We start from the raw sequence: 22,578 nt of genomic DNA on the forward strand, positions 1-22,578 counted from the left end.
GAGAAGATCCCACATTCTACAAAGGACATACCCTTCGTTTCCTGGCTACTCAGTTACTGTGGGCTAGTTGTTGTACACAATTTGTTGCTAAAATAATGAATGGAAGAAAAATGGCAAGATATTTTGACTTTCCCTTTAATCTACAACGAATTAAAATGATGCCTCAGATTTACTATAAACCGAAGAGATTTTGAAAACAGACCTCAAGAAACAAACAAATAAAAGTGTATTCTGGAACATTAGTGCTTGCTTTTACAGTTCATCAGCAACCATGAGGAAAGGAACTGGCTCTAGTCTTAAAATCATTACTAACTGTTAGTTTAAGAGTCAAGATGATTTCTATGCTTTGTATGGCTTACTCTTCACTTTATGAGATGTTCAATTCAAGGTAGTTTTCTGGGTAAAATTTAGATTGTTCCCTTAGATGTCAACATTAATCCTAACGCGCTGCACTCTCCTCTGACTGCAGATTACAAAGTGTCTTTGAAAAAGGATAAAACAGACATGTCATGCAGTAACCAAGTAAATGCAATCCCTGATTAATATGCAAGTTTGAAAAGTTCAGAAAATGTCATCATACTCCATAGGCGCACCTTTTTGGAAAGGTCTCCCTGCTTTGCTGTGTATAAATGTCATTCCACATGAATTTCACTTGAGCAGCTTTTCATAAACTCAAGTCAATGGTGATATGTTCAAATATTTGAGTGTTGCCTTTAAAACTAGAGGCGAAGAAAAAATCTCTTCGATCCGTTGACACAGCTGTGAAAGATCGCGGCGCTTGCACGTAAATTTCTTTAAATAACATGAAGAGCTTCTTTTCACCATCCCACTGGTATATCTGGGAGAAGGTGTAGTCGCTTCCCAAGGCTAGGTAGTAATTGTTCTTAAAGGAGAAAGGCTGCAGGGTCATGGCCCCTCGGGAGGGAAGAGCCTGTATCTCCACAAACTGTTTGCTGTTCCATTTCATGACTCTGGAGTCACCAATGAATCTCGTGAGCGTGAGGTACAGGTTATCTTGCATCCTGAAACTCTTCACAGCCAAGACATCTTCCATGTTGGGGATTTCACTGTGTGGGACAAACTTTTTGGAAACTTTGTTCCACTGAAGTATAATGGGAACCTGGGAGCGGCTAGAGAGGATTAAATGGGATTTCCCATCTATATCGAGAAACTCAGCATCAGTGTCCCTGAACCACTCATGAAGGGACTGGTATGAGTAAAATCCTTTGTTATTCCATTTGTACACTGTTGACAAACCTGCTTTAGAGCTGTCTGCTATGACAAAGAACATTTCGCTATCTATCTCGAACAGCTCTATGTCGTTCGGCTTGGAAATGCGGGATACTTCGATGTCCTGGAATTTGACAAATTTCGTCCAGCTTTCATCGTACTTGTAAATGTGTGAGCCACCAAAGAGCTGTGCCACCACCACAAAGACTTGATCACCAACAAGAATGGCTTTACATCCCACTATGGACTGACCTATTGACCAAAGAAAAAAAGAGAAAAAAAGAAAAAAGCAAAAAAAAAAGCCAAACAAACAAACAAAAAAAGCAGATATATTAGCTCAGTACAAAGCAGCTTTTAAACCACTGAGATATTACCACACCACACCACCCTTTGTTACCATCTTCACCATCTCATGATTTTTGTCTTGTACTACATGATGGCAGACCTTCTATTCATAACTTTTTCTCTACAATAAATGGGAAGATGACATCAAATGTTGGAAATGCCACACCCTCAAGGTGTGCAAGTATCATGCACCCTAAAATACTCATTCTTTTTTACGCAGCATAGTTTTTCTTTCTCTGTATGTTCAAACATGTGCTCCTTAATATCCAAAACAATTATGTAAGCAAATCTTATTTTTCCAAAATAACAAGAGTTGTTATCTCATGACTCAGCAGGAATCTGAAGCTATCTTATTCTTGGAACGTCTTTCTTCCCAGTTTAAGTAGAAGAATGAAATATAGTCTATTTTTCTTGGTCCAAGAGGGCCAGAGTCAGCTTTTTGGTACTGCAAATAGAAACACTGATGCATATCGATGGATATCACCTGACAGCAGGATGAAAAGATAAATGAAACTCAGTTGGTTTTGTTAAGTCATCTTGAGATTACATTAAACTAGAAATATTTAGTAATACTGCAGTTGCCAGATTAGATCAGATTGAGCTGTGGTCTGTTTTGAGAATGTCGAGTCACTATACAAGATTCACATTAAAAAGTAGTAACTAGGCTATTTACAAAAGTTTTTGTTGGAAGAAGAGAGGAATTTCTCTCTGAAGTGCACAGCTGTAGTGGAGCAGTATCTGTACATACTCCTCTCTGCATAGTCACGGTCACAGTCACAACAGAAGACTCTCTCTCTGGTGTCTCCACTGGGCCCCTACCCACAGGTGTTTCACAGCCAGCCTGGGATGATCTACCACCCTTCCAAAGCAGGAGGGGCAAGATTCATCCCAAGTACCATAAGATATCTTCAGCGTAGACACAAATGCTTGAGCTGATCATCCAGGCTCTTTCTGATCTAACTTAATGAAAAAGTACTCTACAAAAGATTTCACCTGTCCTGTAGATGCCTCCTCCTGCAGAGGAGCTAGCTATGAAAACACAATGGAACATGAAAAAAACCTCAAATTTTTCATTTCCAAAATTTCCTAACAGACCATTAACATTGTAAACCTTTGTTAGTGGCACACAGAGTTTATCTGAGGAGGTGGGTGCTTACTGCCTTTGTGGACTTCCCACACCACCAGATGAAGATGCTCTGTTTCCCATAATGCAAGGTAAAAAATAATCTATCACACGTAACAAGGAACAGGAGGGAAGGATGCTCCATGGACAGATTTAGTTTCTGAGACCTCAGAACCAGTAGCTTTAAGTAGCTGGGAAACTGGGCAGCATATAACAGCTCTAAAGGCTCTACCCCTGCTGTCATGGTGTGACTGAGCTCTGTATAGCATCATGAGTGTTGGTTAATGAGAGAATGGTTGCTCACAGGAGAAAATCACCTAGCATCAACATGGGCTTTTTGTTTGATGAGTAATCTGGCCAGGATGCTAATTTAGCATGTTTGTCAACAAAAAGCAAACATGAAAGCTTTACAGCACGTCTCTTTAGGTAACAACCCTGGTTTAAATGCTTCTATGACATCTTCAGTCGTGAAGTACGCTTTCCTGGCCAGTCCACCCTAGAGGCATCCTTCAGACCTATTTCCTTCTACAGGCAGTAGAGTATTTTTATACTCTCTTTTGCAAGCACTTTGGCAAGAGTGCAGGCTCCTTCAGCCTGTACTTCAGCTTGCAGTGTGATTCAGGCAGTGAGTGTCTAAGCTGGGCCACGGTGTGACATTCACAGCAAGTGGTTGTGCCTTCAGAACAGTTTACAAGATCAGAATAAAAAAAGCCTGGTTTGTGTGCTACTGCAAAGTCAAATGTGCATGTGTGAACAAGGCACACCACTCCATGAAGTCATTTGTGTTCAAACACATTTTGATCTACCGATTTCCACACAGAACCAGGACAAAACCCACCAGCTGGTCCCATCTACAAATCTCGTCCTTGAGGAACACCAACAGTTCGTCAACAACATGAATCCCAGTTCTCATATACCTGTGATATTGTCATAACTCCTGAAATTCATTTCAATGTGATCCCACTCCAGTACCATGCAGTTCTCCATGCTGGGCTGTGCAATGGCTACGAACACATCATTCTTTGAGTTGAACGTATCCACTGAAACTGACTGGTAGGGCAAAATCTGGTGAACAACAAAATCTAGAAACATACATTTATAACAATTAGGATACATCCTTGCTGGAAACATAGATTAAGGGGTTGCTGATTATAAACATTAACACTGAAAAATGAGTTACATACACTGGGTTTTGTACAGCTCTAGCAGGGAAGTGTCATTGCTCATGTTAGACCTGCAGCAACAGGGGAAAGCTTCTCCTGCTTTGGGTTTCATAAACTGTCCTCTGGAATATAGTTGCCAAGGAGATCAAACAGGTAACTAGTGTCAGAAATCAGATTTTCCAGCTAGGCTGGCTGGTATCAATGAAATCAGGATATTGAGAGAGAAGTCTCTTTCCCCACAGCTGGAAGTTGCTTTCCCGTCAAGTGAAATGGCCTTGCTAGAATCACTTTCAAGCTGAGAGACAGCAACTTCCAGCTGAAGTCCAATAACTTCTTAAGTCATGCAAATTTAATCACTGGCAATTTGTGTTATGCTAAACCAGGCAGAAAGTGAAATGATAATCTGAAGCTTGCCTGGGGACAACCCCATTTTGGCTAGACCATTGACAGAATGGTGTAATCAACAACTCAGTTAACATAACATTTTATGGGGCATTGTATAGTAGTTTAGGCATAAAATACAACCAACCTGCAAATTGCTACCCAGTGGAAAACTTGTTCTAGATGCTAAGACTGAGGAGTTGGAGCAACCTGTAAAGACTAAGAGTGTAACCCCAAATTTCAAGATTTCTTCTCAAAATCCAAGTGCCTTTCTTAATTTAACTCTAAAAATCACCCTGGGCTAAGTGAGCTGGCAGCGTAGAGCCAATCCAGGCCCAAGCGAGGAGACCTGGGCCTGCATCTGATCTCAGGCCTGACAGCTGGGCCAGCTCATTACTATCAGGAAGAGAAACGGGTATAGCAGAGCTGACAAAAGCAGCACTTGGGTCTCAAAGGTGGCAGAAGGCCCAGGCTGAAGTGATGTATGGACACAGGTACACAGAAGAGGAAATGCATCTTTCACTAGAGTGACGTTTCTCTGCAGAACCACGCGCCGCTCCGTTCCGAGCTGCATTTGTTAGCTGCTCTCGCCATGGGCTCCTGCCTTGGAAGGGCCTGAGCATCCAGGGATTTGGGGGAAATGGTAATTAAGTCCTCACTCGAATCCCTCATTTTACTGCATTATGAAATAATTGTTTTTGAATGAAGAACTCTCTGTCTCTGCATGCTTGAAAGCCTTGCCCTTGAGGAGTTACACTTCTGGAGAATAAAGATAGATGACTACCATTAAACAAATAGAGCAGATTCTACAGCTGCGGAAGAAATGACAGTCTCCATTCTTCGAGGGACTACTATAAATAGAGTTTGGGCTTGATTCATAAATGCTGTTAGGAAAACATGAAAGTTATCTTCATTCTCACTGGGAAAAGAAAAAGACTGGAGAAAACTGACACTGAAGTATGCGGAAAGTAAAAGTAAGTGATAAATCATGGAAGGTACCTAAGGATGGAACGATAGCAGATACAGGCACCGAAAATCAATATATTTTTAAAATCTGGAGAAAAAGACTAAAACTCTAATGCTGAAAAAGACATCTCTAGAAATCTGAACAGTTGTGAAACACTTTCAGAGAATCTGTGAACTAAAACAAACCAATCTGTGTGTTAAAGCCCACTGCTCATTCAGAAATGATTCAGTGTTAGTTAACACAGCTATTTTTACTTGTACCTGTCATTGGACTCTTTCTGTCACTGGATGAGTAAAAATGGGTAACAAAATCAGTCAGAATCAGTAACAAGCAATAAATGTTGGGTTTAGCACCAATTAGAAATACCACATTCTAATGTGGCACAGGGTTACACAGTAAAGAGATGCCACTGCATCAGGCTTGCCAAAAATCTAGGTCTTGGGGGCTTGGTTTGGTTTTACAGGCAGATCCACATGCCTTGCTTTAATACTAGAAAGAACTTGTACAGTAAATACAGGGTTGGGGAGGGGATGTTTCACAACATTTTTCTCTTCTAAGCTGGATCAGCCTGCTCAGGACAGGGAGGGGGATACGGCCCTCACTTCCCCCATGCTGCTGGCTACACAGGCTGTCACTCTGTCCCATTCACCCCAACGCACAGTCTTACTCTCCCTGTCCAGGACATGTGGTTTTAACACTGCTGTCTGCTGGCTGAGGGCTGGGGTGGGCTGGTGAGAGCTCCTTCGGCTGCTGTACCAGTACGAGCTGTCACAGATTAGGGACCTAACTCTTCTGTTGTCAGGCCAATTTCCCTCCCAGCAACTCCTTCTCTGGCTGATCCCAGCACATGGGAGCACTGATGCTGGCGAGCAGCAGGGGAGCATGCGAGGAACGCCGGAGGATACCAAAGAGAAAGGGAAGCAATGAGCTATTTGGGCAGCAGCTCCTAAGCTGTATCCTGTGACTCAGCTGCAAGTCAGTCCTCCTGCCCCACAGCCCTTCTTCCCAGCACTGGAGACTTCTACTCCAGGTGAGGCTAACGGGGACCTGGAGGGGTGCTGGCAACACTTAGCTGTCCCCTCCTGTTTCTCACCACAGTGGCACAGGAGTGAGCATGGAGCAGGTAGCTCTTAATTTTCAAACTAAGTTCCTTCCAGCCAGCAGGGAAAGAGGACCACCGACAGAAGACAATCTCAGCTAAGTAAAGACAGAGGACACCAAGCTTCTGAAGCTCATTGAGATGACCCCACTGGCAGGCCTGGGCAAAGCAGGTCCCAGGCACACACACAGCCTGCTTCCAGTGGCTGTGGGAGTGTGAGGCCTGTTTTCCACTATTCAGAAAGTAAGCGTGGATTCCTCTGCCACACTTAGACACAGCCCCCCTCGCAGACTGCTGGGGAGAAAGAGAAGAAACAAAGTAAAATGGCTTAGCCTGCTCCCATGCTGTAAGCCATGAGGAATGGAAAAGAGGGATGCTATCACAGAGGGAGTTAAAAGAGCAGATCACCAACACTGTGAATCATTTTGTTCTCTGGCTTTTTTTTTTTTATTCATTTTTTGGCAGCACCTCTCTCCTCCCATTACCACTGTAGCAGTTCAGTGGATGCAATGAACTGATGGAGCTGTCAATAGATACGTTCTACCAAGCAACTGCTTTGTTACCACATCCTACATCCACTCAGAGAGCACCAGAGACCAGCAATGATGGGAAGCCTGATCACGCCTGGCAAAGAAGGGAAACCCGATATGAACAAGGAATGAAAGAGGTTTGCAGAGCACTGCCCCTCAGGGAGCAGGAAAGGAGAAAACACCCACAGGGTATGTTGCTTTACTCCGGAATGCAGTACAAGCCCTAGCCTGTGGCTAACCAGTCCTTGGGGAGTGGATACGGGCATGTTTATAGTCCCTTTGGATCTGGAGGAGGCAAAGGCAGAGAAGGAAAGAGCGGCTGTGGCCTGGTGCCACAGACTGCCAAGGCCACTGGAGGGTTACAGCTCAAGCAAGGCAGCTTGCCGTTCAGTGCAGAGGACATGATGCTGTCTCAAGGGTGATGCATTCCTGAAGACTTGCATTTCTACTCATCTCTGGTTTCTCTCTGACAGGTCATTTCTGCACACAGTCTGTCCCTCTTGGACATTTGGTAAGGATGCCAGAGTTCCATGTCATCTGCACCCTCCACCTTCACTACGCCCTGGAGCTTTGGGAAGCCTGCTGCTGCTCCCCCAGGCCAGAGGAGACACGTCCTTTGCTCTTTGAGCACTGTATTGCAGCTCTATGCTGTGCTGCAAGAGCACTTCTCTGATGGCATTGGAACGAACATTCAGCTGGTCAGTCCTTGCAGTGCCCAACACCTCAGCTCCCCAGCAAACTCCACAGCTTGTGAAATTAAATTTGCGCTTGGCATAACTTTGTTTATGGCAGACAAAGAGACTAACATTAAGAGTGAATTGTGCCTGTAGCAACTTTACAGTTAGGTTCCTAACAAGACAGCAGAGGGATGTAGGTCAGTATAGGTCCAAGGACCAGGCAGGTAAGGCTTGTTCTCACACACTGTTAGCGCTGTGCAATTGCTTAAACCAGACTGAAATGAAACAAAGCCTGATCTTACTTCACACTTCTGCATCTCAGTGGTTTGGCAAACACAGGAACGTGACTTTGGTACCATTCTAAGCTACGTTGCTCTCCTGCTTTTGGCATCCTTTTATGTAGCAGATAACTGCTCTTTACCTCTGTTGCTCTTCTGACACAGATTTGAATTCTGAGTTCTTTCTCTTTGCCTTTACATGCTGCCCTGGGATTAACTTTCATACCTTGCCCTGAAACTTTATTTCACATTACCAGTAATCAACTTTTCTATTGTCTCTTAATGATGATGACTGCCTTGATGACAGATGAGAGCTCGAATGTTCTAGCATTACTGTACAGAAGAAAGGCAGAGTGCTGACATCGTATACATGAAAGATGAAAAACAATACTCGCAGCTGGCATTCTCAGTTATATGATGTGGCTACACTTAAAGATAGGTAACTGCGGCTGTTCAGTCATAAAATAAAAGCATAACCACATGCAAGCTTCTTTTCACTTCCTCCAGCATGCTTTACATTACCTAAAATAAAAATCAACATCCTAAACAAGGCAGTAGTCAGAATATTATTGGACATTTTTCTCTAACTTAATGGAGTTCCGTGAAGAACTGCTGGCAGTATTGCTGCCACATCTGATGCTATTAAATTGTGGCCTATTGAATAAAGATAACAGATATAGCCACATTATTTGAACTTCTTTTCATTGCTTTCTGTGAAATACAGAGATTTGGAGAAGCTCATCTGCCATAACTATATGGTCTTATTCCACATAATAGAAAGCATTCTGTGATGAAAATTAAGTCACAAAGTGAGTCATAATCAAGTCTTTTGGAATATGAATAGTCAGACCTCTTCTCCCATTATCACTTAATCCAAATAAAAACTCGCTACTTACTTCGGCTTCAAAATGTAATTTTCCCATTTTATGCTTGCTGTAGCACTGGAAGTGCTTTGCATGTAACCCTTTCCTCCCCCCAGGTCATGCTCACAGAACCAAAAGGGTACAGTCTAAACTTCTGATATTTAACCATTTGCAGTGTGCTTAGAAATAGACATTCTGAATACCTGTAGTGGTGCATTCATAATCAAAACTTGTCACATCATTTAACTTCTTATCCTGATATTCTGCTGGACCAATACACAGGACATCAGAAACAGTGGAATTTGTCATCTTTAACCACAAAAACAACCACTTGGCTTTGCAGTCACACTCAAATTTATTTCCCCTTAAATCTCTAAAAAAACACACAGAAATAAACATATTTGAAAAGGTTGATAGCAATATGAATACTACAGAACTGTTATCACCTTGACATGCTGAATTTAAAAATACCTGAGTAGCCTTGAATTGGTTTTGAACTGAGAACAGGGAAGTTTCTTAAGTTTTATTTGGCCTCCCTTGCTATGAGTAAGTTTGGCCTCTCCTTCACTGAGGTGTCATCCTTGGAAAAACTGTGTCATTCTAGGAAATACGCCCACATATAATCTTACTAATAGAGCACTCTGATTCACCTGTAAAGTCACTCATGTTTGGAAGTTTTCTTGGGATTAGGACTACAGGGGACTAAATCCTACCAGTGTGGTTGTTGGCTGTAAGCCTCCTACCCATCATCTACTGCTGGCACAGATACATCCCATTCCTTCACTAAACTACTCCAGCACCTCTGCTGGACAGAGCAGCCTTGCTGGTACCATCTCTGTGTTACACTAAAGTACAGGTGCAAGGCTTGCATTTTTAGAGCTGCTGCTGATGTGGAGCCAATTTAACATACCCCTACTAACATATGTGCAATCCCAACGCTGTAGCTGGTCTTCAACCCTTTGGTAATTGTTGTGGCTTACAATCTTACTTGGCTATTAGGGAGAGCCAGGACAAAAAATAGGGGAAGCTGACTAGCAGTTTGGCTGGGAGCATTAGGAAGGCTCTACAGAGGGATCTGGGTGAGCTGGGTTGATGGGCTGGGACCACTGTATGAGGTTCAACAGGGCTAGAGGTTAGGTCCTGCACTTGGGTCACAGCGATCCCATGCAATGCTACAGGCTTGGGAGAGTGGCTGGAAAGCTCCCATGTGGAAAAGAACCTGGGGATCTTGTTCAGCAGCCAGCTGAACATGAGCCAGCAGTGTGCCCAGGTGGCCAAGAAAGCCAAGAGCATCCTGGCTTGTGTCAGGAATACCGTGGCCAGCAGGTCCAGGGAGGTGATTGTGTCCCTGTACTTGGCACCGGTGAGGCTGCACCTCAAGTGCTGCGTTTAGTTTTGGGCCACTCACACTACAAGACAGACATTGCAGGGTTGGAGTGTGTCCAGAGACGTGCAATGAAGCTGCTGAAGGGTCTAGAGCACAAATCTGATGATGAGCAGCTGAGGGAACTGGGCTTGTTTAGCCTGGAGAAAAGGAGGCTGAGGGGAGACTCTCTATAGCTATCTGAAAGGAGGTTGTAGGCAGGTGAATGTTGATCTCTTCTCCCAGGAAAGAAGCAATAGGAGGAGAGGCAATGGCCTCAAGTTGCTCCAAGGGAGGTTGAGAGTGGATATTAGGAAAAAATTCTTCACAAAAAAGGGTTGTCAAGCACTGGAACAGGCTGCCCAGGGAAGTGGCTGAGTCACCATCCCCGGAGGTGTTTTAAAGACATGTAGATGTGGTGTTTAGGGACAGGGTTTAGTGGTGGACTTGGGAATGTCAGGTTAACAATTGGACTTGATGATCTAAAGAATTCTCTGATTCAGTTATACAAGAAAACACTGATAGTAAGTCAGCAGTGTGCTACAACTGCACACAAACAAGAAAAAAAAAAGCATATTCTTTAAAATTAAATGCCTTTTACTAAAAATGATCTCAGGGAATTCATGCAGCATTGTGTCCCCTTCCCTAGAAAACAATTTATATGAAACACCCGAAAGAAGTACAGTAATGCAAGCCAAGTACAGCGTCATGAGAGGAAACATTTAAGAAACTGCAGTTATTTTAAAGGAGTCTACCAAGTAAACAATTCTAAAATGAGAAAAGCAAGAGCAACGATCTGTGCAGGGACCAGACAGAGCCCCGTGCAAACCTGGAACGTAAAACTCAGAGTAACAGAGTGACAGAAGCAGGAGGTCAATAGAAAGCCTCATTACTTACAGTTCAATTAAAGAATCTAAATCGCTGAAGACATCCCTTGGCAGAGCTCTGAGATGGTTATTGGCCAAAGAACTAGAAAATAAAGTTAGAGCTTAGTACCACTGCTATCTCTTGCCTGGCTGACCCTTGCTAAGCATGAGCTCACCTATCTGACACCGTCCCACCACCGCCATTGTTAACAGCTACCAGGATCAGGCACATCCTAATTATTCTCACTGAAGAATGGCAATTGCTTGAAGCTGATCTAAGTAAAATTTATTAAATGAGTTATTTATTTTTTTTATTGCCCAAGTGAAACATAGCACACAGAGAAGTCGCTGTGCCTGTGTTAAATAACTTACAGGTGAGTCAGGTCTCGAAGGCCACGAAATGCGTTTCTTGAAATGGTTTCAATTTTGTTTCCTTCAATGAATCTAGGGAAAAACCCAAATTAAAATACTTGAATTAGCAGTATTACTAGCATCACCAGCACTTTAACCTATGGTTTCCATACTCAGCAGGTTCCTGGGTCGCCCCTTCAGACTTAACGGTGTGCAAGTCCCAGTGGAGCAGCTCAAACTCCCTTTTCCCCTTTTCTTGTGTCGAGGAGCAATGTGGGTACTGGGCAGCGCAAGGGTCAGCGTGTGACACACACACCCAGCAGAAAAGGGTGCAAAACAAACAAAGCAAAACCCATTATTCCTCTGTTGGTTAATCCTCCTGGGGGGTGTTATGTGAGGCTGTGTGGAGAGGCCTCTCAGGCGGACTTCAGCTTCTGAAGTCCAACCTTCCTCTCACAAATTGCCTGCCATTTAAAACCACAGGACAGCGCAGCAGCGCTGGGGCTGCCCTGGCTTGCAGATGGATGCTCTACAGGGGAGCTCCCACGGCTGCACTCACAGTGCCACATCCACACCCCCAGAGCCCTGACAGGAACCGCAGCTACATGACTGGCAGACATCTGAAGTCTGCATAAATGGCAAGACAGCTGCCTTGTTCCTCTTCTTGCTGCCTCAGTTCAGCTCTCTCCAGCCAGGACACGGCCGCTGCAGGGTGCCCGGCTGCACACAAGTCACAGCCCCCTGCGCTGGGGTCGAACAACAGGCACGTATTGATTCCAGGAGCACGCTGCTCCTCCTGACTGCATGTCAGCATTTAAAGAGCTGATATTTGAGCATTTTGACCCCCAAACATTTGAGGACGCATCCTTAAATATACCATCAGCCCTGCAAAGCGATTGCTGCCAGGTGGCCATCAAGATACTGCATGGTACAGCTGTACCTGGACAAAGATAACTGCACACTGACTTTATAAAAGGTTTTATGAGATAAAAGTGACTCCCTTCCTCCTACACATCCTTGTTTGCCTTCCGGAGAAATAAAGGAAAAATACTGTGATCCCAGGTCTCTTCTCAAGGGAGTCAAGATGCAGGAGATGACAAGTGCTCTGGGCTCTACAGTTTAGATGTAGCAAAAATCCTTCGCCAAGTGACCGGACCCCTGACAGCATGCAAAGGGTGTGGATGCAAGCACTGTGCCTGCTGGGGGTTGTCCAAAGTGTCAGCCGTACTCTGTTACAAGGCTGCCTGGGGACAAGAATTCAATCCGCAGAGCAGAGCACCAAACTGCCTCCTGACACCCTCACTGGCACCTGGCATGCCCGCACAGTGCCAGCTCACTGGCCCGTGCAAGTACACGTGGCTTCACTGTACACGCTGCAGTGAGATGATGCAAATTTAGGCTGGGACTCAGGAATTTGCTGGATTCCTGAGTCACCAAACCTGGCCTTGAAGGGAGGCTATCCTGGGAAGACGACTCTGATCACCAGCAAAACTCCTGTCTTTATTGCACCCGTCTTATTTAGACTCCACATGGAGCCAGTTAGTTTAAGGATGCATTGAATGCCATCATCAGTGCTGCAAGTGCAGCAGGACACAGCCGTGTCTTTAGATATACATATACATGTAAATAAAGGTATTTGCTGTGGGCGCTCCCTGGCTGCTCTTCATCCAAAGACTTTGCTTTGTACACAAAGGAACCCGCCACTGGGGTTTTCTTATTCTCCATAAGGTCCAACCACTGGTACCCTGGAGACATGAGTTGCTGAAGCGGTAAAGGAGTTACTGGCTGCAGGGCCAAAGAAAACCCTAAAGAAAGGCCACTCACACCCAGATCCCAAACTCTAGAGGTGTGATTTGCTGGGAAGAGGAAGAGCTCTGCGGACTTGGCAGGGAAGGCAACCACAACCCTTAACTGAGGTCACTTTGTTCAGGCGCGGCTAAAGGAAACTGAAGCTCTAAGGCTTTACCAGTCTTCCCTCTGCTCCCCAGCTTGCAGCTGGCAAACACCCCATGACCAGCCTGGCAGGATATTTTCCTTCAGTGGGTCTGGCCGCAATCACCAACACAACTGCTACCACTGCCAGGACAAGCTCCGTGTTCGGCTCATCAGGGCTTGAAAGCAAAGCACAGAGGAGCCACCATGCAAACAATTTTCTTCCTTTTTGCAAACTCTGCAAATTACATGGGGTTTTCCCCCCACAGACAGTTGGAAAAAAAGAACAATTAGATAACTCACTCTGGCTGAGAAACCCAGATGCAGCTGAATCGCAGATTTCAACATGTACCATTCACCATTATCCTCCATTTCTAGGTCTGCAAATTCCATCGTTTGCTGCTCTGCACGGAGCAGACTATTAGTCCTAAGTATACCCCACCTTAATACCTACTTGCCTGCAAGACTTTAGTGAGAATCAATTCTGTGAGCACTGGTTTTCCTTTAGAAAAAGGCAGGAACATTTTCCACAGCTACCTTTCACCACAGGAAGGTGGGTGGAAAGATGAATTTCAGAGTTTCAAACATACCAGCTCGTGTCCAGTAACACAGAGAAATGGCAGTCCTTTGGAGTATCAAGTGAGGACAACCTGGTACCAGGGCTAATACTTTTTGTTAAAATTAAAAAAGGTGACCTAAAAAATAAAATAAAAAAAAAAAAGATCGGGAAATGAATGTAATGTAAAAATCAACAAAGAAGTGAACCAAGTAAAGAAAAGGAAAGTTAAATGAATTAAAATAATAATATAGATAATTATAGATATAATCACAATATATTACATGAAATATGTTTTATGCTCATATATTTATAATTATTTATAATATAAAGATAAATGCCACGGGCATTAGGTGGGATATCAGAACAAAGACAAAGTCAGAGAGGAAAGTTTAGGGGGAGAGAACTGGCTGGTATAGGGGAAAAAGTTTAGGGGAAGAGAAGGGTCGTTCTGGGCATTACACGGACACTCTGCACCTCCTCATCAGCCTGCCAGCAGGCCAGGAGAGGCTCCCCCACTTTCTCCTGAGGTCCAAAACCCTTGACAGCAACGGTGCTGTTCTGGAAAGCCAGGACAGGCTTGTGCTCAGCAATGCTTTCCATGGCATACTGCAATCACAGAGCCACCTTGCTTTCATGGCATATTTTAAAAATCCACTGCAACCTCTGAGAAAATGGTGAGCCATCATAAAGGACGTTTGCACAGGAGCGAAGCATAAATCCTTCACTACCCCAGCTCCTGGGAATCACAGTAAAGACTAAGGCTCCACGGCAGGAGTCTTGGCAACTTATCAAAGCATCTTGATTTATAAGGACAGGGGAAGACATAAAATACCAAACTTACAGATATTCTAGATGGAAGAGACCAGCAAAGGCATCATCTCGTATAACAGTGAAGGAGTTGGAGTTCAGCAAGCTGAAAATGGAGAGCAGGCATCAGAAAAGCACATTAAAACTTGACACACTGGATTACGCCCATTGTGTTTATTGCCCATGACCAAACTAATCTCAGTGACTCGAGCCCATATTGCCCCACCAATGCAGCACACATAAAACACTGTGGAATGGTCTATAAAAAAAAAATAAAATAAAAAAAAAAATCAAAGGCATAATGTGGTGCTAGTTAACATCCACTCTTCCCCAGGAAAAATGTTCGCTGTGCCCTTCACCTTGATTAAATGCAACCTGGCCCTCAACTCTCTGGTCCCCAGGGCAGGACAAGGTGTCCTGAGAGGGCAGGTCTGCTGAACACGGACCCCAGTTGCCCACCACCCTTCCAACCACATTGAAAATCTTCAAGAGACCATCTCAGCAGCACTCCTGAGCTCCCTGAAAGGGGCGAGCCCTTTTTTACGAGCGCTGGCTCTCATTTACGCAGTACTGGTGGATCAGCACCCACACGTTCTCCACGGGGGATGCTCCAAGCCTGGCACGCAGACGGGCTACAGCCCGCGGCAGGAGAGGACAGCACACGGTTGGTGCAGCCAGTTCATCAGCTGCAGACGTGCCCGGACAGCCAGAGACAGTCAGTCTCCTGCTACGCTTGCACAGCAAAACCCTGGCTGCGTGGGCAGCGGGGCAGAGCGGTGGTGCTGCCTGCTCCAGGCACTGCCTTTGTCCTCCTATGTGAACTTCAGGGACAAGGCGTGTCAAAGCTGCACTGTGCCAGGACAAGGCGGCCCGGGAGCAGGATGCCGCGCAACGGCATCGCCAGCAGCGCTCCTTCTCTGCGGCATCAAAGCACAACGACCTCCAGTGCTGACGTTCACAAGCCCGGAGAGAGACCTTCTTTAAAAGAAAACAGCAAAACTTCTAATTCACTCCAAAGAAATCAAATGCTACTCAGAAGAAATAATTTTGTGGAAAACCTCAATATTTTATGCTACCAGTGAACGTGTCCACGCTCATCGGTGTCATAGAGCAACTTACTAATCCTCTTCCTGTAAGGCTTTAGGCATTTCACTAAAATTAATTTAGAAGACTAATGAACAAGAAATGCAAACTTTTCTCGTGATCCTTGGTTATTCTGCTAATACTAGACAAATTATCTCAAGAAGTCTGACAGAGACACAGCCTCCACCAAAAATAAACCTTTGCCTTACTGTTTTACTGTGGTGACTGCCACAGAAGGCGCAGTCCTGAGGTACCCAAGTGATGCATGGATCTCTTTTGTCACTTAATCACTCTTCTTAATCACTCTTCTTTTTTCTCATGTTTGAAGGGAAAAGTCACAAATTACTCTAACTGACAAAATTTGCCATGGCCCAAGGTGGTGGTGACAAACCCCTCTTGCTCTCATGTCTGACAGAAGCCACTTCAGACTTCCTCAACAGCTGATCTCCACCCCATCCCCTCACACCCCTCAACATCTCCTGGAAGAAATGAGAGCTAAAGAAAAGGGATAACCTTCATCTACTCTTCCTCCATCTTCCCAGTACCACTGTCCAGAGCCAGACAGATTCCCCCTATCTCTAATTTTTCCTCCCATGTTTTTTTCTCCACCCACCCTCGGGTTCACCCTGTTCTTTCCCAGCTGGCACAAGTCTGCCCCTGCCCTCTGCCCAGCACTCTGTGCTGGCTCCCAAGTCCCACAAAAACTTAGGCTGGGGGACTGGTGCCGCACTACAGAAGGTGAAACCTTTGCTCTACCTGCTTCTCCCCAGCATCTTCCATGGGATGTTGCTCCCCCCCAAATACCAAGAGAGGCCATTGAAAACAAGGTGGGGTGCCTGAGGAGGGGAGGCAGCCCATCATGCCAGCAAAAGCTTTTAGGGACTATCTCTTGCTAAGACCAGTTTTAACCACTAGCTTTGTAACAAGTGCTTAGCCTGGGTTTCTGGCATGCGTCCCATCTGTTCGCCAGTTTTTTCCTTGCAGTGTGTCTTTGCTTTGGGGGCAGCTCAGTTCTTACATGGGAGAGGCATGGAGTGTCCACTTGGTACCCGGTGTTACAGGCAGGCTGCACTGGGCTGCAGGCATCGCAGCTTCTCCCAGACTACCAGATAAATGAGAATCTGGGCTCCCCAGGAGAACTGTATCACACCCTGAATCTCTGTGCCTTCCCCCTCTGCCAGGAGAGCTCAATCAAAGCTCATTTGGGTAAGCTACCAGAGCTGCAGGCACACACCTGACTGCAACATGGGCACAACCAAGAGATTTGCTGGAGGTCAGGAAGGAGGGAGGGCTGCAGAGTCCTGGGAACCGGACCGCTGTCCCCTAGGACAGAGGACCACCCTGCCTGTAGGTCCATCAGGCCAGAAGGCACCAGAGAGGTCACCCTCCAAGTCAGATGCTGAAGCCCAGAGTCATGCTGCAGCCAACACCAGCATTTCAGGCACAGAGTCCCAGCAGCCTCTGCTTGTCCCCCATCGCGCCCGCAGCATCCCCAGGGCAAAGCGAGACTCGGGGGCACGAAGCGAGAGCGACTGGGAGCTGCCACAGGACTCCAGGGGCACAGCTCTGCCCCAAACTTATTAAAGCTGATTTAAAAAAAAACCCAAAAATGATCTTAGGGCATCAGCAAACACTTTGTCCTCCTTCAGCAACTACATACATGCTTTATGGACTGGTTTATGAGCGGGAAATGCATTCCTCTGTTACAAAACAGCAGCTGTATCAGCCGGGCTGCACAAGCCGGGGATGCACCCATAGCCTCCCTTTCCACAAGGACACCCGTGACTATTTGGGAGGCGCGGGCAAAGCGCTAACTGGCCGCCGGCGCTTCCAGTGCCATACTCACAGCAGCTGCAGGGAGGGCAGGTGGGAAAACATCCTGTCCTTCACTTCGGAGAAGGTCCCGTTTACCAGGCTCCTGGAAAAAGAGAAGCCACCCGTCAAGCGGGACCGTCCCGTCCCGCACCTCGCCATCGACCCCCCTCCTCTTCCTCCGCCCCGAGCTCCCGGCATCGCTCAAGCCCCCCCACTCACAAGGAGCCCAGGCCGGCGGGCAGGCTGCGCGGCGCCCCCGCCGCCCCCACGCACAGCGCCGACTCCCGCCAGCAGCTGCAGGGCGGCGCGCAGCGCGGTGGCTTCCGCGGAGCGGCCGGCGACGGCAGGAGCAGGAGCAGCATCGCGGCGGCGGAGCAGAGAGCCAGCAGCCGCAGCGGGCCCGCCATCCCGGCGCCGCCGCTGCCCGCCGGCCGGCGGCCGCTCCCCGCCGCCTCCCGCGCCCTGACATCAGCGCGGCGCCGCCCCGCCGCCGCGCCGCGCCGCGCTGCGGGGCCGGGCCGGGCCGGGGCGGGCGGGGTGGGGTGAGCGGGGAGGGGAGGGGATGGGGGGTCCCGCCGGCGGCCGGGCGGTGCGAGGGGCGGTGCCTAAGGGGGCGGCCGCCGCCGCCCTCCTAACTCCCCGCGATGGGGAGCCCAGAGCGCACTGGCTGATTCTCCGGGATGTCCCTGCAGAACCATAGCAAAAATCTTACAAAGGGGGAAAACAAGGGGGGTGTGGGGGTGTGGGGGTGTGGGAAGCATCACTTAACTTCAGGACGACTATTTAGGCAGGGTTCGAAATTTCCTTCCAAAAAACCCCCCGTACAAGTTCTCAGGGCAACCTGCACGAAAGGCTGAGCGCTCTCACCGGGGTGAGTTGTCTTCTGCCGTGGTGTTGGGAGAATCTCAGTCCCTAGTGGCTTTCATAGCCTGAAATTGAACCAGCTTTCTGATGATATGTATATACATGTAGCTTACATTGTATACTGCACAGTCATGCTTAAGTGAGCATGACTTACGGACCCCTTGCTCACTGCAGAGAGGAGGATGACAGCCTCCACCCCCGAAGAAAAAAGGATACTCCTGGACTACCCAGACAATCCCAGCATCCTCAGTCCCCCTAACGCCTCTGTGATACCCTCTAATTATCTGCCACCATAACTTGTAGCAAGGCCGACTCCAGGGACATCTAGATCAAAGAAGAGGCAGGTGGTGATGCCGCTTTGTCTTGTGAAGCGGTAATGTGTGTGTGCGTTGTGTTCAGAAGCGACTCATCAAATCATGGTGTGTCTGAAAGCCTGAAAGGTATAAGGACCATGTGTGAAGCCATATTTAGAGTGCTCACACTATGAGATTGTGTCCAGAGGAGGCTGACCAAGATGGTGAAAGGTCCCCAGAGCCTTCTAGGGAGCAGCTGAGGTCGCTTGGTTTGTTTGGCTGAGAGAAGGCTGAGGGGTGACCTCATAGCTCTCTACACTGGGAGTTCTTCACTGGGACAGTGGTTGGTCACTGGAACTGAGTCTCCAGGGACTCTGTCATGGCAGCAAGCTTGCCAGAGTTCAAGGAGCATCTGGATGATGCTCTTAGTCATATGGTTTAGTGTTAGGTAGTCCTGTGTGAAGAGCAGGGAGTTGGACTTGATGATCCTTATGGGTTCCTCCCAACTCCAGATATTCTCCGATTGTCTGAAATAAAAAGGCACAAGAATAATTTCCCCAAACGGCACCAGTGTTGTGATGTTCCCATGAAACAGACAAGATGTTTCTCCATGAAGCATCCAGGCATGTCACTTTGGGAAGACTTTTACGTGTCCACCTTTTCCAAGTGTCGCTCCACATGCTGTCAGGAAATGCAGCAGGAAATACCTGGGGTTTGGTATTACTACAAGGTTTAAATGACTGCAAATGCCGTATGGATATGTAAAGCCCTGTCTCTAAAAGATACACTCCTTTTTCACTCCAAAGCCTTTAGGATTCCAGTTCCACAACTCAGTTCTGCAACTTGAACTCGTGCTGAGCTGTTTCCCACAGACCTCTCGAAATCTCGGGGTGCTTTCCAGAAGGGAAGCTTGTTTGTCCGCTATCACAGCCCACGATTAATTTTTGCAGACAGGATGTTTTCAGATTTAACTGCAATTTATTTGGTGATCATCTCTCCTTCCCTGGGGAAGAGGAAAGAGGGTTTTTATCTCTTCTTTCCCCACCCGCGGTGTTTTATGCAGCTTTGCCTGCAGTAGCCCTGCTCTACTCAGCAAGGGGCTGCCAGGCACAGGCTGCGCTCTCCGGGGGGGGTTTGGAAATGTCGAGGAGCCCCCCTCACAAGCCAGGGGAGGATGGGGAGGAAGAGGAGGCAGGTGCAGCAGGGCCATGGTGCTGCACAGGAGGGAGCCGGCGTGGAGGGCGAGAGCATCGTTGGAGGCTGAGCAGCGAGCCTGGAGCGCCAGCAGGACGCAGCAGACGGCCCCGTCTTGCTGGAACTAAAAATGAAGGATTGTTTCAGAACATTCAAACGACAGAAAACAGGTGCGTGGGGGGGTGCAAATATAAATATGCGAATACACAGGCGCCCATGCACACACACACACACACACACACACACACACACACACACACACACACACAGGGTTCCTTAAAAGAACAGTCAAAAAGCACTTCTTTCAAGGAGCGATGCCTATTGCATCTGTACATTAGCCCTGCCTAAAAATGAAAGCCTTCTCTTCTTTGAGAAGAAAAAAAGGCATTGACACAGAGCTCCAAAGAACAAGAGCAGCACTGAAACGTGCTTTCTGTTGTTTCCCTTCAAATTCCAGGTCACGGGCTCAGGTGATTGTTTCTGCAGGCTTGCAGGTGCAGCCACCTAAGTTGTGCCACAAGTAAATGCAGCCAACTGCGTATGAATGATTGTGCTTTCAGATACCCATGGGTAAAGTGGCATTTCACGTGGGTGACACAGCTGAAGGAGCACTCAGGCAGCACGTCAGTGGGCCTGATGTAAAACTCTGAACAGGCACCTGAGGCACAAGGGATCTGCCACCTCTCTCAACAGCCATCGTGACCCAGTGTGCAGGGGAAGGCACAAGGCCCCTGGGACACCCCACGTGCCCCCGTGCAGACACGTACGACAGCGCATGGGATCCCCCAGGTGGGTGGTGAATGGAAAGGATTCCGATCCCCAGGTGAGATGTCTTGCCACTGTGATGCACGACGTTATCACCATTGCTCCTGCTAGCACGACAACTCTTTCTCTTTTCCAGAATCTTGGATATTTGTCTTGAATTGCAGGGAGAAATGGAATCAGATGAACATCTAGGAGCACGTAAATATTAAAATAAAAACCCCCATGTGAAAGTTTCTGCTCTGTTTCTTCAAGACCAGGAAGGTATTTCTCACACATTTTCGCTCCTCACCCCTGTTCACACAACCCCCTGCTTTATTGAGTGGACATTAATGTAAAAGCTTTCACTGTATGCTTTCCTGTAGCTTGATAGAAGTGGAAAGTAGTGGACAAAGCTGCTGGTGGGCTCACCCCATACAACATAAGAAACACGGAAGGGAAGAACACTTCAACCTTTCATCTGAGAAAACTTAATTTCTAGGTTAATTTGTGAATAAAAGTCAGCTTTGCTGGCTCACAACCTACCACCTGCCCCAAGTAACAAATTTGGAAAAAATAAAAGGTGGGTGAGAGGAAAGTATGTCAGTAGAAGTGTTCCCACTCTTAATTGCTTGTGACCCTGCTGTGGAAGAAGGTATGGGAAAATTAATGCTCCAAGCAATAACCGTCTTGCTGAGTGTTTTCCTTTCTTTCTCCACTCGTGGTTCATGTGACCTTTTTGGACTCCAACTGCTAGAGGAGATGTACTGCAACATGCAGAGTACATTATTATTATTATCTTGAACATTCTCCAGCTTTTGTACCAAATGTTTAGTCTGCTTGGTCAGGATTAAATGTCCTTTGCTTTTGACTTCTGAAGATTTCTGGTCCAGATCACACACCTGGTACGTTACTGCAGTTTTCCTTCAGAGAAACACAAAAGCAGTTTTCCTTGCTGAAATGCCACGCTACAAGACAGGCTTTTATGAAAAACTATTTTAAGAAAAGTGTTCTCAGAAATCAAACAACTTTACAGCTCACCAAATCCTGCTTTGGGAGAGCTGGCAAGTCCTCCGAAGTGACACTTACACCAGAGGTGTGCTGGCTGCTGGATGCTGTGGTGGAGGTGGCTATTCACATTACTCCAGAAAAAGAGGACTTGGTCACATGTACCATCCTTGCTTTCATGATTTCCAAAAAGCCTCTAAACAGGGATTCATGGTGACTTGAAATGCCCAGATCTGGAAAGGACTCACTATGGGAAGAGGAACGGTCAGAACAAGCACAACCACAGGCTGGGTAGAGAATGGATTGAGAGCAGCCCTGATGGGAAGGACTGTGGGGATGTTGATGGACAAGAAGCTCAACATGACTCCACAATGGGCACTTGCAGCCCAGAAAGCCAACTGCATCCTGGGCTGCATCAAAAAAAGCAGGTCGACAGAGGTGATTCTGCCCTTCTACTCCACCTGTGCAAGACCTCACCTGGAGTACTGCATCCAGCTCTGGGGTCCTCAGTACAGGATAGAAGACATGGACCTGCTGGAGCAAGTCCAGAGGAGGGCCACAAAATCATCAGAAGGCTGGAGCACCTCTCCTATGAAGCCAGGCTGAGAGAGTTGGGCTTGTTCAGCCTGGAGAAGAGAAGGGTCCAAGGACACCTTGTAGTGGCCTTCCTGTACCTGAAGGGGCCTGCAGGAAAGCTGGAGAGGGACTGCTTACAAGGGCAGGGAGTGATAGAACGAAGTGTCATGACCTTTAGCTGAAGGAGGGGAGGTTTAGATTACATAATATTGGGAAGAAATCCTTTACTACGAAGGTAGGGAGGCCCTGGCACAGGTTGCCCAGAGAAGCTGTGGCTGCCCCCTCCCTGGCAGTGTTCAAGGCCAGGTTGGATGGGGCTTTGGGCAGCCTGGTCTAGGGGAGGATGTCCCTGCCCATGGCAGGGGGGTTTGAACTAGATACTCTCTGAGGTCACTTCCAGCCCAAACCATTCCAGGCTTCTATGAAGCTGCAGTGCCCCAGAGGTTTTCACATGTAGGTCCTACCCTGCA

At 47.0% G+C, this 22,578-nt stretch overlaps 1 protein-coding gene across 1 annotated transcript; it reads right to left on the reverse strand.

Moving 5' to 3' along the window:
* Nucleotides 1–664: 664 nt before the first annotated feature.
* LGI2 (leucine rich repeat LGI family member 2) lies at nt 665–17,839 on the reverse strand (the record flags this gene model as incomplete). The annotated part of the gene is made up of 8 exons (XM_084266855.1): nt 665–1,482; nt 3,616–3,780; nt 8,860–9,029; nt 10,917–10,988; nt 11,258–11,329; nt 14,569–14,640; nt 17,464–17,535; nt 17,652–17,839. 8 exons carry the CDS (start codon nt 17,837–17,839, stop codon nt 665–667), a joined length of 1,629 nt encoding a protein of 542 aa, XP_084122981.1.
* Between the last annotated feature and the right edge of the window lie 4,739 nt (nt 17,840–22,578).

The sequence above is a fragment of the Gallinula chloropus genome (assembly GCF_964237585.1).
Source record: "Gallinula chloropus genome assembly, chromosome: 7".
Taxonomy (NCBI): domain Eukaryota; kingdom Metazoa; phylum Chordata; class Aves; order Gruiformes; family Rallidae; genus Gallinula; species Gallinula chloropus.